Source organism: Capra hircus, chromosome 18, assembly GCF_001704415.2.
Source record: "Capra hircus breed San Clemente chromosome 18, ASM170441v1, whole genome shotgun sequence".
NCBI classification, from domain to species: domain Eukaryota; kingdom Metazoa; phylum Chordata; class Mammalia; order Artiodactyla; family Bovidae; genus Capra; species Capra hircus.
In genome coordinates, this window is record NC_030825.1 from 15,902,244 (window position 1) to 15,916,129 (window position 13,886).

At 60.7% G+C, this 13,886-nt stretch overlaps 1 protein-coding gene across 2 annotated transcripts; it reads left to right on the forward strand.

Moving 5' to 3' along the window:
- Nucleotides 1–12,155, forward strand: CPNE7 (copine 7). Of its 2 annotated transcripts, XM_018061892.1 has the most exons (15): nucleotides 1–427; nucleotides 2,312–2,494; nucleotides 3,823–3,897; nucleotides 4,092–4,166; nucleotides 4,531–4,614; nucleotides 5,054–5,143; nucleotides 5,394–5,492; nucleotides 5,759–5,845; nucleotides 6,235–6,294; nucleotides 6,874–7,007; nucleotides 7,376–7,430; nucleotides 7,837–7,888; nucleotides 7,954–8,087; nucleotides 10,872–11,108; nucleotides 11,618–12,155. In XM_018061892.1, exons 1-15 carry the CDS (start codon nucleotides 254–256, stop codon nucleotides 11,726–11,728), a joined length of 1,650 nt encoding a protein of 549 aa, XP_017917381.1. In that variant the 5' UTR covers nucleotides 1–253; the 3' UTR covers nucleotides 11,729–12,155. The 2 variants fall into 2 exon arrangements, with proteins under 2 accessions (XP_017917381.1, XP_017917382.1); XM_018061893.1 differs by lacking the exon at nucleotides 5,759–5,845.

The following is a 13,886-nucleotide window of genomic DNA, read 5'->3' on the forward strand; positions in this document are numbered from 1 at the left end:
GGCCCGGCCCCGCCTAGGCCCCGCCCCTCCACTGCCCCCTCCTCTGTCTCACCCTCTCTGACACCCCCTCCTGCAGTTCCCGTGCCGTGGCTGCTGCGGGAGCCACGTGTGCCCGCGCCGGGCTGGCGTGCCGGGAGAGAAGCGCGGCCACGCCTGGCCAGGCCATCATTTCCCCGCGCGGCCGCGGCGCCGACCGGCGGACAGCCGCCCCTCGGTGGGCCCAGGCGGGTCCCGGAGCGCGGGAGGTGGGAGCATGAGCGCGGACTCAGAGCGCCGGGCGGCGGCGGCCCCCGGGGTGGTGCCGGCGCCCTGCGCCTCGAAGGTGGAACTGCGGCTGAGCTGCCGGCACCTGCTGGACCGCGACCCGCTCACCAAGTCCGACCCGAGCGTGGTGCTGCTGCTGCAATCGCAGGGCCAGTGGGTGCAGGTAGGGGCGCGGGTAGGCGGGGGGTGGGGGCCTGGAGCTGCGGACGCGGAAGCCGAGATGGATGTGCGAGGCTAGTGCGGTGCAGAGCAGGGTCACGGTGGGGTTACCTGGTCTAAAGATGGGTGCCCTGGAGCTGTGGGGTTGAAGTGTAGGGGCTGGGTTGGAGGCGGAACCACGAGAGGGGCTCCAGGTAGAGGGAGGGAGCCCTGGAGTGGAGGGTGCGACCCCGGGTCCGGGTGGCGGCTCCGGGGCCAAGTGAAACACCCAGGCTTGAGGGAGCCGGAGGGGCTCTCCTGGGGGCGCAGAGGAGAGTAGGGGACACAGGGCTTTGACTGAGGTTACGGGTCCACCTTGGGCCCGCGGGGCAGCCTGGAGCACCAGTCCTCCGCCGGGTCCGCATTCTCAGGGCGGAGACAGCGCACCGCGGGTCCCATAGGAGGCTAGCCGGGCGCTCCGGGAGCCAGGACTCCATCTCCGAGACCGGGACGCCCCGCCCAGAGGGCTCCCAGCCTGGCGCCTGGCTCTCGAGTTTGGGAAGAGTCGAGGCGGTCCCAAGCGGCCGCGGGGTGGCCTGGCGAGCGCGGGGCGTGCGGCCGGGGTCGGGGCAGCAGCGGACGGTTCGCAAGCCTCGCAGACCTGGCTCTCGACGCGTCCCGTCTCTCAGCGACGCGGGCTTCCCTCTGGTCCCGGGAGCGGCCGAGGCGCCTGCGCGGGGGCAGGCTCTTCACCCCAGACCTGCCCACCCCAGAGGGCGGGCCGCGGGACTGCTCATACCGCTCTGCGCCCCACGAAGCGCTTTTTCCGCCACCATCTCACGTGAGACGCGTGGCCTCACTTCGAAAGGGCAAGAAATCGGGGGCGAATAGGTGAAGTCGGGCATTGAGCCCCCGGAGAGCTGGGGGGCCAGAACTCTGACCCGAGGGCGCCCCAGCCTCCAGCGGCCCCCCTGCGACGGGTCTGTCCGCGCACGCGCGTCCCTGGTCTCGGTGGCCGCATACAGCCTGGGCGGAGGTAGGGAGGTTAGGGGCACGTCGGGGGTACAGCCGCAGAGGGTCGCATAGTCCTAGAGACGCGCAGCGCCAGCTCCCTGGACCGCACTGCTCCCTGGCTGTGACCTTGTGCTGTTTTTTGTCATCTCTGGACCACCAGCCTCCTGGCCTGAGAAACCCTCCAGTCATCGACTTCGGGGGCAAAGGATCTGCTGGAGGGGCCCAAGCCCCCATTAGCCTCCATTGCTTGGCCTCAGCGCTCCCTGCGGCATATGTCCCCTGAGGAAGCACATAAACACCCTCATCTGGGGTGTGGAAGTTTGTGGGACTCTGGTGCAGGGCAGGTTGCACTTTGATGGGTTGGGGCCCAAGTTGGAGGGGAGAGCTGAACCAAGGGGGTTATCTCTGCAATTTGCCCCCCTTCCCAACTCTGGAGTCTCTCTGCCTGTCCAGCAGGGTGCTGGCAAAAGATCTCTGCTTTAAGGTTTGCCCAGCCAGGTTCCAATCCAGCTCTGTCCCTTACTTGGGGTGCCCTTGGACACCCCTTCCCTTCTCTGCTTCCCCATCTGTGGTTTGGGGATGGAGGAGGCTGTGTGGGCACGAGACGAGAAGCTGTAGCTTGTGGGGGCCAGAGAACTGTGCTTTTATCTCAGGGAGGGAGGTGCCAGGGGTTCTGGGGAATGACATTCCCCAGGGGGCAACCGGAAGCCTCGAAGCAGCAGATGGGTCTTCCCACAGCACAACCTGGATGCAAGTCCTCCAGGACCACCCAAGGGCAGGTGGGCGGGACAGGGAACCCTGCGGGCTACAGCAGAGGCACAGGATCTCCAGGCAGTGCCCCGGGAGAATCTTGTCCCCCTCCTCCAGGGGTTTGCTCACCCAGGGCCACTTGCAGGTCGACAGAACCGAGGTAGTCCGGAGCAGCCTGCACCCGGTCTTCTCCAAGGTCTTCACGCTTGACTACTACTTCGAGGAGGTGCAGAAGCTGCGCTTTGAGGTCTACGACACCCATGGGCCCAGCAGCCTGAGCTGCCAGGAGGATGACTTCCTGGGGGGCATGGAATGCACTTTAGGGCAGGTGGGTGCCCTGTCCCCATGCCCTCAGAGGAGGAGGGCAGCATGGGCACCTCAGCGGGTGCAGTGGTGGTCTGGGGACAGCAAGATTATGCACCAACTGTGTACCAGGTGTTCTGCCTGACTCCTAGCTCCTTCTCCTTAAAAAATATCTTTTAGTTAATTTAAAAAATGTAATTTGGAACTGGGTAATATAGTCATATGGATCTAAATTCAGAAAGTATAACAGGCATGCTCTGGGTGTCTCCCTCCTGCCCTGCCCCCAGATTTGTTACATCCTTTTGGAGAGAGGTAGTCTTATCAGAGTAAAGGGACATACAGTTTTTTCTCTATATATATACTTTTAAAAACACAAATGACATACACTGCTCTGCAGCTGTGTATGTCACTTCCATAACATAAGGGAGCCCTTCCCTTGCCTATCTCCATGGCAGTGACTGGTCTGAGGGACCCTGCATCCTCCAGTAAAGTCATTCCTATTAGTTCTGTGATTGTCAGTGAAACGAGGTCTTGCCTCCAGCCAAACTGCTCAGCGCAGGCTCTGGGCAGAACACTCCATGTGTCACACATTTGATTCTAGTGGGTACTCTGAGGGCTTTTTAATGAGGTGTAATTTACATACAGTAATATGTGTAGACCTCTAGGGTTGGGATTGATGAGCTTTAGACAGTTGTATATACCTGACCACCACCCAGATCACACAGCATATCTTTGTCATCCAGCAGGCCCCCCTGCTCCTCTCAACCCCCTCCCCCAATAGTTTTGCCTGTTCTAGAACATCATGTCCGTGAATCACACAGTATGTTCCCATTTGTGTCCGACTTCTTTTCCCCGACATGAAGGCCTTATGACTCATCTCCATTGCTGCCTGGGGCAGAGACGGCTGGGTCGAGCCTCTGTCAGATAAGAGGACTGAGATTTCAGCAAGGTCCACCCAATGCTCGCCACCCACTTTCCTCACATGCAGGGACACACATGCACAGACATCAATGTGCAAACATGCATGCACCTACGGGTGCAGATCCATAGGCACATGTGTGGACACGTATGTCTGGATATACACATAAACTCTGCATTATGGGAAGGCCGCCCAGTGCCACCAGGTCTGCAGGGCCGGCCAAAGGTTTGGACCCTGGCTTCAAATCCCAGTGGTGGCCCTTCAGTAAGTCCCAGACCTCTGCCTGGATCTCCACTTCCTCACCTGGGTGGTAGGTTGGGGAGCCAGGCCACTGAGGGTGACTGGGGTCACTGGGAAGGAGACAGGGAGACCCCGGGCGGGGTTAGAGCCCCCAGGGAGCAGGTACGGACCCTCCCTGACCCTCTGACTTGCAGATCGTGGCCCAGAAGAAGGTGACCCGGGCACTGTTGCTGAAGTTCGGCAGGAACGCGGGCAAGTCCACCATCACGGTGAGCCCCTGCCTTCCACCGGCCCCTGCAGGCCCCGCCCCTTCATCACTGAGGCTGTGGGGGACGAAGCTCAGGCTGCCGCAGTGTCTAGGCACCTCCCACAGACTGGGCTGCAGGGTAGAGAAGGGTTGGAGTGGGCCGGCTGAACCCCGAGGCCCTCGAGGGGTCAGGCCCCTCCTGCCCACTCCACCCAGGTGATAGCCGAGGACATCTCGGGGAACAACGGCTACGTGGAGCTCTCCTTCAGGGCCAGGAAGCTGGACGACAAGGTGAGGGGTGCTCCCCTGGAGCCTGGCTCTCCCTGCTGTCAGGGGGTGTCCACGAGGAGATGACAGGTGGCCGCAGAGTGGGACACAGTCAAAGCCAGGGCAGCTGTGCTGCTGTCGGGGTCCTGTTGTGTCACTGCCCCTGTTCATCCTCAGAGCTTCCTGTGACGACACTCAGGGGCTCAGGGAGGTCCCAGGGCAGACAGTGGAGAAACTGGTGGGAGCCAGTCTCTGGGCTGGAAGTGCTGGGGAGCTAGGGAAGCTGGAGCAGGATGCTCTCAGGGAGGGCTGGGCCCTCACACCAGGGGAGTGGCAGAGCCTGGCCCCCAACTCAGCTTGCCAAGCTCATCGTTTGCTCCTCTGCCAGGACCTCTTCAGCAAGTCAGACCCATTCCTGGAACTATACAGGATCAATGATGATCAGAGCGAGCAACTGGTGTACAGGACAGAGGTGAGGGGTCCCCACCCAGCAACCGAGGGTAGCGTGAAAGCACAGAGAGGGCAGCCCCTGACCCTTCCTGCACCTCCCTGCCCACCATAGCTGTAGGAGTCTTGATCCTCAACGCCGCCCGCCATCCCCCTTTGAACAGGGAGCAGCCAGGCGCGGGTGGACCTTGTGACCTAGGGTCAAGGATCTGCATTTGTTGTGACTACCTGCCCATGAAACAAGATCCCAGTGACAGCAGTGGGAAAGCGTTTCCTTTTGAGATAAATTAGAGTTAAAAGAAGGCTATGTAAGGAAAGGAGTCCAGGTGGTCCTGGAATGTGGAGGAAGCTACAAAGGAGGTTCTGGATGGAACGAGGTTCGGAGATGAAGCTCTGGGCTCGCAGGGTCCTGCCTGGAGCCTGAGGCTGGGCCCCCTGAGCCGCCCGCCCCTCCCGGCCCACAGGTGGTGAAGAATGACCTGAGCCCCACCTGGCAGCCTTTCAAGGTGTCTCTGAGCAGCCTGTGCAGCTGTGAGGAGTCGCGGCCTCTGAAAGTAGGTGGGGCTTTGCACCTGGAGGATGGGGGTGTGGCTGGGAAGGGGGCGGGGTGAGTGGTTGAGTGGGGCCACCCCGTCAGACCACACCCTGCTGGAGTTGAGTTGTGCGGGGGGTGGGGGGCGGGGTGGGGGGGGAGGTACTGGAGAGGAGTGGTGCGGAGGGGGTGGCCTACCTGCAGGGCCATGGAGACGCCCAGGCCTGGGACCCCAGAGGGGCAGGCGGGCTGAGGAGTCCTGGGCTCCCCAGGGCCTCGTTTGGGATTACGACTCCCGCGGAAAGCACGACTTCATTGGAGAATTCTCCACCACCTTCGAGGAGATGCAGAGAGCCTTCGGGGAGGACCAGGTGAGCCGGCCTGTCCCCCAGAATGCTCTGGGGCGCTGGCCCTGGGCTGAGTTCCCCAAAAGTGCTTGTGATGGCTTTAGAGAGGCTAAAGATGATGACAGAGCGTGACAGCCACGCTCACCAGGTGGTCAGAGTAGGAATCACAGGCCTGTGTTGGACAGACAGACGCCAATGGGCAGGGCTTCAAGGCCTCCCTGGCCCCTTAGGGTGGGGTGTTGGGCGCTGGCACTCTGGGGTGGGGGTCTCTGCCTGTCCCTGTCCCCCAGGCCCAGTGGGACTGTGTGAACTCCAAGTATAAGCAGAAGAAGCGCAATTACAAGAATTCTGGGGTGGTCATCCTGGCAGACCTGAAGGTGAGCCTCAGCCCAGGCTGCAGACCCTCCCCCGCCCACCCACAGTGCGGGGTTGGGGGGTAGTCCTGCTTCGGCCTGAGCTCTGCGGAGAGCAAGCTCAGCAGTGGCAGGCGACTCCCTGGAATCTCCCCCATTGTCAGATGGATTCAAGGGCTCTTGTGCCCCTCATGCATGGAGGTGGGTTAGGAAATGGAGGGGAGGGGGAAACGAGAGAATAGATGATGGGGGGAAATGGGCATGCAGACAGCCTGAGGGCCTGAGAGGCAGGGACTGAGGCTGCCAGGCTCCTGCCTGCCCCAGCTGCCCTGGGGGAGGGCAGGTCCCAGCAGCCCCAGAGGCCCTGCCCTGAAGCCCTGGCCTGAGTCTCCCCGGGGTGGGGGCCCTGGAAGCTCTACAGGGTGTACTCGTTCCTGGACTACGTCATGGGCGGCTGCCAGATCCACTTCACGGTGAGTCCACACCCTCCACACCGCCTGTGGGCTGCATCCCAGAGGATGGGGGGTTGGCGCCTGGCCCCACTCAGAGCCCGTTTGACACCCTGGGTGGGTGTGTGCAGAAAAGGCCCTTCTGCAGGGTTTGCACACCCCTTCCTTGTGACCCCTCCGAGCTTCCTCAAGTGACAGCCGGAAAGGCCTGAGGGTAGTGACTGGGCGGGGGGACACACGGGGACCCCATCTCAGGGCTTACTCCTCCCAGGCCCTGCCCAGCCCCTCCCTCCACCCTTGACTGCAGGAGGAGGTGCTGAGAGTCCACTGTGACAGCTCCGGCTCCTTGGGGTCCCTGGCTGGTGTTGCCACAGAGGCGCTGGCTATGCCTGGGGACCCAGGAGCTTTGGGGTTGGCCTGTCCCTTCTCCTGTGACCCAGCCAGCACAGCGTCAGACCCTTGGGCTTACAGCCCCTGGGTTTTCTCACATCCCTGGGCAAGCGGCTTCCCCAGGCTTCAGTGTCCTTAGCGGTCAGATGGGGTGCAGCTGCCACCCAGGCCAGGAAGGAGAGCTCCAGGCTCATGACGCCGTGGCCTCTGCAGGTGGCCATTGACTTCACGGCCTCCAATGGGGACCCCAGGAACAGCTGCTCCCTGCACTACATCAACCCCTTCCAGCCCAACGAGTATCTGCAGGCCCTGGTGGCCGTGGGAGAGATCTGCCAGGACTACGACAGGTGCGCCGGCCTCCCATGCCTCCTGGGCTCTGCAGAAGTCATGGGTCAGCACCTCAGGGCCTGAGAAGGGAGATGGGGCGGCCCCCCACAGGGGTCCGAGTCCTTCTCGCAGACACAGAGCAGTAAACTGAGGCCGTAGAGGGGTAGGGCTCTCGAGGCCTAGGGAGTGATGGGGCCAAGGTCCCTGCATCCAGCCAACACCACCCCTGCCTGCCTGCGAGCCTGGTGGCTGCCTCTTGGCTCTGGGCCTTAGTTTCCCCTGTGTGGTTTGGGGCACCTGGTCTCCTGGCTCTGTTGGTGTCTCCCCGAAGCCCCCGTTCCCTCAGTGAGGTCGAGGGCCCTGGGTGATGAGGCGGCCTCTCTTCCAGTGACAAGAGGCTCTCTGCTTTGGGGTTTGGAGCCCGGATCCCTCCCAAGTACGAGGTAGGAGAAAGCCCGGGTCCCAGGACCCCAGGGGAAGCAGTGCCATGTGACAGGCAGTGGGGTAGGGGGTGGGGACCTGTCTTTCACCTCCCAGCACTAGTGTTCTCAGTCAGCCCTGTGGCCCTGTGAGGAGAAGGGGGACATTCGCCTGGAATTTTCCATTTAGAAAGGGTGTTTGACTGGCTTGAGCAGAAAGTTTGGGGGTTGGGGAATTATTGGCTAATACATCTCAGAAGCTCCGGGTCCCACTGGAGCCAGGGTTGGCCTTCTGCCCTCTGTCCCCAGTGACCCCCTTCCACAAAGGATGTGTCACATGGTGGCCCCAGGGGCTCCAAACCTACCTCTCTCAGTAGTTGGGGTGGGGGATGCTAGGAGGTGGACCCGCTGACCGGTCCCTTCTGCCCAGGTGTCCCATGACTTTGCCATCAATTTCAACCCCGAAGACGATGAGTGCGAAGGTAGGAGCGTGAATGGCCCGTGGTGGGGGTGCGCTGGGGCCGTGCTCACACCCCGCCTCCCACAGGGATCCAGGGTGTGGTGGAGGCCTACCAGAACTGCCTGCCCAGGGTCCAGCTCTACGGCCCCACCAACGTGGCGCCCATCATCTCCAAGGTGGCCCGCACAGCCGCGGCCGAGGAGCGCACCCATGAGGCCTCTGTAGGTGCCCAGTACCAGGGAGGGTGTATGAGGAAGGGCTGGCCTCTGGGGAAGAGGGAAGGGTCAGGTCGGGCGGGGCCGGTGGGCGGGGCCGGGAGGCCGAGGGTGGGAAGAGGGGCGGGAAGCAGGAATGCCGGGTGTCTGGACCGAGTGAGGCCAGGCGTGGACTCGCCTCGAGGGCCCCAGAGCCAGTGAGCTGAGCGCTGCTCTCTGCCCAGGAGATTCTCGCCCTGGAGGCTGATCTGCTGTCTGTGGTTCTATTATACATGTATTGTTATTTTGTTTGCATGGTCTTTTTTTTTTTTTGGCTGCACTGTGTTAGCTTGTGGGAATTTAGTTCCCCTACCAGGGATTGAACCCAGGCCCGGGGAAGTGAAAGTGCCCAGTCCTGATTCACTGGACTGCCGGGGAAATCCTTCTTCTTAATTCGCACAAGTGGTGAGACGCTAAAGGCTGCCTCCTGCATTAGGGTTCTGTAGACCTGCCTGAGGCACGCCGATGACTCAGTTGGCTTCTTTTAATCTTTTATTCTGAAAACAAAAAAAAATAATAGTCAACTTTATGGAAGAATAACCCAACGCCTTTGGCCCATCCTTTCCCTGGACTCACTGGTCAGCAACTTCTGCCCTGTTACCTCCTCCTACTTCTCTTCCTCCCCTGCCCCCATCTACACACTGGTCCTTTCTTCCCTTTGAATCTCTTGAGAGCAGGCTGCTGGCCTCCTGAACCCCACTTCCTCCGCCAAGTTCTTGGTGTTGATCTGCTCACAAGATCCTGTACAGTACAGCTTTGCAGTCTCACATCGAAGGCGACCCCCTCCTCTTGTCTCACCCCAGCCTCCATCTGTCCCCATGTGTCCATGTTCCTCACCGTCCCAGGACCTGTCCTTCCCATGTTCTGGTCTCCTGATCTATTTTTTCCCCTTTGTTTTTCTGTGCCCTGCGGCATGTGGGATCTTAGTTCCCTGAGCAGGGACTGAACCTGCGCACCCTGCAGTGGAAGTCCACTGCACCCCCAGGGAAGTCCCTGTGGTGAGACTAGGCTGTTGCTCTCAGCCTTGCTCCATCCTTGGGACTTGCCATCGCCCAGTCCCTGGTGGTCCCTGGTCCCACGCCCTGAGTGGGGGTGGCTCTCCCAGGCACACAGCCCCCAAAGGCAGGGTCACAGTGTCGCCTCCCACCCCTTCTTTCCTCAGATCCAGGCGTTCTCTTCTACAGTCACTGCACAAGTATCAATTTCAGGTGGTTTAATTTAGATCCAATACTTTATATAATATGCTCCAATTTCATTAATTGCCAAAAAAACAATAATTTTATCACAATATTATTTCTGGTGTAGAATCCAGCCTGGAGTTAAGGATTACATTCAGCTTTCATGTTCTTGTATTGTTTTAAAGCAAGTTTTAGACACATAATTTCATCTGTAAATATCAGTATAAACCTCTGAAAGAGGTACAGTAGGGTCCCATTATCACACCTAAAGACAACGTCAGTTCCCGAGCATTAAGTGTCCAGCCATCCCGTCCACACCATGGTGTATTTTCCAGGAGGCACAGGGTTAAGATAAGGGGCTGGGCCTGACAGTGGGTGTGGCCATCCTGCCGGGGACCCCTGCCTTCTCCTGTGGGGTCCTCTTGCCACCCCCTTGTTAAAGAGATCAGCATGTGCCTACAGTAAGGCCCCCGGCTGGAGTCTGCTGACCATGCCCTTGTGGTGGCCTTCGTGTCCGTCTGATTCCTCTGGGAGGGGTTAAACTCTAGGGGCCTCAGGTCTGCCTCTGTCCTTGCTGGGGCTCAGACCCTTCATCTTAGCTGCTCGAGGTGGATGTGGGTGGAGGCTGGGCGGCATCTGGGACCCCCTTCCCTGAGCCTCTTCTTGAACTTTGCCCTCACCTGCCTTCCTGTCCTGCGGAGAAGCCCTGTCCCTTCTGGCTGACGCCTACCGGGGCCCTGACTGCAGTGGTCCCCGGGTTCAGGTGACGCTTCCGTCGCAGGCGGTGATGGTGTGGTGTTTGCACTGCTGGCAGACCCAGGGCTGTGAGGTCTCAGTGGGGTGCCGCCCCTACTCTGGGGGTGGGAGGAGGCTGTGTGGGGCTCAGGGCTGTGCCAGGCACTGTGGGAATCCACCGGCCCTGGACAGGAGACTGCCCATCCCCCTGGTCTGGGGGCTCAGAGGGGGTCCCTGGGAGAGGGTGCCCACTCGGCCAGAGCTGGGCAGGCTAGGGGATAGTCTGGCTGGCCTTCCAGCGTTGGCGCTCCAGGGTGATTTTTGCAGCTCTTCTGTGTTTTCTCTCACCCAGATTTTTAGTAATGATTGCTGAGTGGTTTTGTTTTTTTTTCACTCTGGAAATGGACCTTTATTTGAAACAAGCCCCAGTCTGTCATGCGCAGACACACTGGGCACCTGGCCAGGCTGGGCCAGAGTGTGTTGTTTGAAATCTCAGCGTCTCTTCAGGGTGTGGGAGACCCTCCCCGCTCAGGGCTGATGATCCCTTCTCTGGCCTCAGACCTGGGTCAACCCCGGCTCCTCTAGCCTCACTGTCCCCACCTGTAAGGTGTGGCTGTATCCACCTCCGGGTTAGAGGGAGCACGTGGTCACAGCTCACTGTGATTCCGTGTGTGTGTGCACCTGTGTACATGTGGTACGCTTCTGCGAATATGTTTTTAGAAAAGCTTGGCAACCGTGGTCACCCCCAGGCGGTCTGGTTGGTGGACTTGGGGTTTGACTGGGGGAGGTACAGCGGCCCTGCAGGGTCCCCACAGCCCCTCCTCCCCTGTGCCCCCAGCAATACTACATTCTGCTGATTCTGACGGACGGTGTGGTGACCGACATGGCGGACACACGTGAGGCCATTGTGCGCGCCTCCCACCTGCCCATGTCCATCATCATTGTCGGGGTGGGCAACGCCGACTTCACCGACATGCAGGTGCTAGACGGCGACGACGGTGTCCTGCGCTCCCCACGTGGCGAGCCCGCCCTCCGCGACATCGTGCAATTTGTGCCGTTTCGGGAGCTCAAGAGCGTGAGTGCCCGGCGGGTCCCTTGACAGCATTGTGGAGGCGACAGGCGCTGAGCCCCTGCTCCATCCTGAGCAGTTTCAGCCCCTAGAAACCTTGCACTATGAGAAGCGTCACACGGACACCCCAGAGGGCAGGGTGCCCCTTAGGCAGCCACCTCCCTGGCTTTCAAGCCTCTGTGACACAGTAGGAACTCTGTGTCACGTGGACACACACTCGCAGCATCACGGGAGGACCTGGGCATGGAGGGACCTCAGCCCCTCTGCCCCATGCCCAGAGCAGGGTCACACCCACCCAGACAGCTGTCTGTGCCCCCAGAGTGACAGCAAGGGTGGACTGCCCAGCCACTGCAGTCTCAACCTTAACACAGGCTCACCTGCTTGCCCACTTGGTGAATTCCTGGTTGTGGTCCCTGGAGCCGGGGGCTCTAGGGAACGGGGCTGGATGTGAGTAGGTGGAGAAGAGGGGCTGGGGGACGGGAAGCTGGCTGGAGGCACCTTCTCCCCACACCCAGGCGTCCCCCGCGGCATTGGCCAAGAGTGTGCTGGCCGAGGTGCCCAGGCAACTGGTGGAATACTACAGCCACAAGGAGCTGCCTCCAAGAGACCTCGGCGCCCACGCCTGAGAAGCCAGCTTGGGCTCTGCTCTCTGAGGACCCATGGGGCGGCCAGGACTGTGTCCACTGTCTGCCTCCAGCATCCTTCACCCAACTCCCCAGGGGCCTCCCATCCTGCAGCCCAGGCCCACCCTCGGCTCCTGTGACCCTGATGCCTGGTGGGCTGAAGGGTGAAGAGGTCCCATGGGCACGCCTAACCCTGCCCCAGCCTGGTGGGTGGGGAGGGGCCTGGGGGACAACTCCTTTGCTTCTGATCTTCACTGGGGAGAGTCAGCAGACAGTGCCCTGTCTCTTGAGAAAACCCCGGTCCCCCAGACACCTGTCCCTGCAGCCAGATTCCTCCTGGTCCCAGATGCATCCGCCCTTGTCTCTCTGTCTGTGGGGTCTGCGGGGGTGGGGGAGGGGACTTAGACAGAATAAAGTGTCTTGTCCTTGCCGTGGCTTTGTTCCTTCACTGCTCCCCCCCACCGCAGCAGAGGACTGCACCCCTCTGGAGGGGTGGGGCCTGGTGTTTCTGTACCCTGGAGCCCTGCACTAGAGTAGGGAGCTTCTCGGCAGGTTCCCCAGGTCCTTCCTGGACTGAACCAAGGGCCCTCCTGGGAATGAAAGGGCTCAGGGGGCAGTGCTCCACTCTGGGAAGGGCCAGTCGGTGCGACAGCCACCCCAAGCCAAGAGCCTCCCCTGTTCCCTGCCTGAAGTCTTTACCAGCCGGGCTCAGGTGGAGAGGGCTCCAAGCCCTGGGCTTTATGAGGACCTACTGGGCGCTGCGTGCTTTATGCTTCTGTCAGGGAAGGGGGCACCACTTGCAGTACCTCCCAGCTCTGTGGGCATGGGTTTCCGGTTGAGATTTCCCCCTAAATTATCTTGTCTGGGAAAAACAGACTGTTCCGACCCTGAATGCAGGCCCACCCACCCCTGCCTCTATCCATCCGTCCATCCATCCACTCTGGGGGCCTATTTTTAGCTCCTGATTCATCTTCTGTTCAGCGGGGATAATGGGCATCACCATGGTAACCTGGCTACCGCTGAATTCTGGAAGGGCTGATTTTGGTCTCTTCGAGGGTGAGAGGACACCAGAGATGCAGCCCCCCCTCTCCCCATTCACATCTGGGAGGCAGCAGGAATGCAGGCTGGTGGACACTGTGGCCCTAAGGAGGGAGGGCCAGTGTCAACAGAACCCAGCCACTCAGTCTCGTATGACTGGGCTGCCCTTTCAGGAGCAGAAAGCCTCAGACAGTTCCTGGGCACTGCTTAGGGGCAAAGCCAGCAGGAGGAGCTGGTCAGCTGAGATCCCTGGGGAGGCAGAAGCCAAGAAAAATGGGGGGATGGGGGTCCACGCACAGCAGTGGCGGCAGTGATGGCCCATGGGGGGAGCTGCAGCCTCAATGGGCTGTAGCCTCTTTCAGAGCACGTGTGGCAGGTAGGGGCCAAGGTTCAAGGTCCCAGCCTCTCCCTTCCGCCCTGGAGAGGAGTGGAATCAGGGTCAGGGCCGCTTTTAGGGGATGCCCTCCTGGGGCCAGAGTAGGTGTGGATGGAAGGACCACAGGAGGCAGCCATGGGACCTGGCCTGTGGGCGGCTCGGCTGGGCACGTGCAGGTGAGGGGGAGCCGCTGGTGGGGTGGGGGCAGGAAGGCATCAGCCAGCTCAGCTGTAAGGACGTGAGGAGTTTTCCAGCCAGCGCCCAGCCCAAGAAGGCAGCCAGCTCTGCCCAGAGGCAATAAAATAATGAATTGATTATGGTCCAGGGTGGTTCAGATGGGCACCAACCGCTCTCACCTCCTTGGTAACAGCAGCTCTGCCCTCCTCTGGGGGCCCATCTCCCAGTCCATATATTTAGTGGGCCTGGACCACTGTCTGAATCCCAGGGTAGACGTGATGCAGGCCTGGCCACTCAGCGAGCGTGCTGTCCCTGGACACACTGATTGGCTCCGGGTGGGCACTCCACCTGGATGGCCAAAAGGACTGGGTTCTGCGACTTTTCTGCCAGTTGCTAAGCTGCTGAATGGGCACCAGGAGCAGCTGGTGACCATTGCTGCCACATGGGCAGGGCCTGCCTGGGAAGGAAGCTGGCACAGAGGAGGTGGACAAAGTAATGGTGCCGGGGTATGGGGACCTGGCTCCTCCCTTTCTGCTCAGACCAACTGGGGTCAGAGACGGGGCTTCTCTC

Bases quoted from the DNA above. Each gene is read 5' to 3' on its own strand.
- CPNE7 (XM_018061892.1), top strand. From the start codon at position 254: ATGAGCGCGGACTCAGAGCGCCGGGCGGCGGCGGCCCCCGGGGTGGTG. The intron at 4,167-4,530 runs GTGAGGGGTGCT...CTCCTCTGCCAG, and splicing joins CCAGGAAGCTGGACGACAAG to GACCTCTTCAGCAAGTCAGA. The intron at 4,615-5,053 runs GTGAGGGGTCCC...CCCGGCCCACAG, and splicing joins AACTGGTGTACAGGACAGAG to GTGGTGAAGAATGACCTGAG.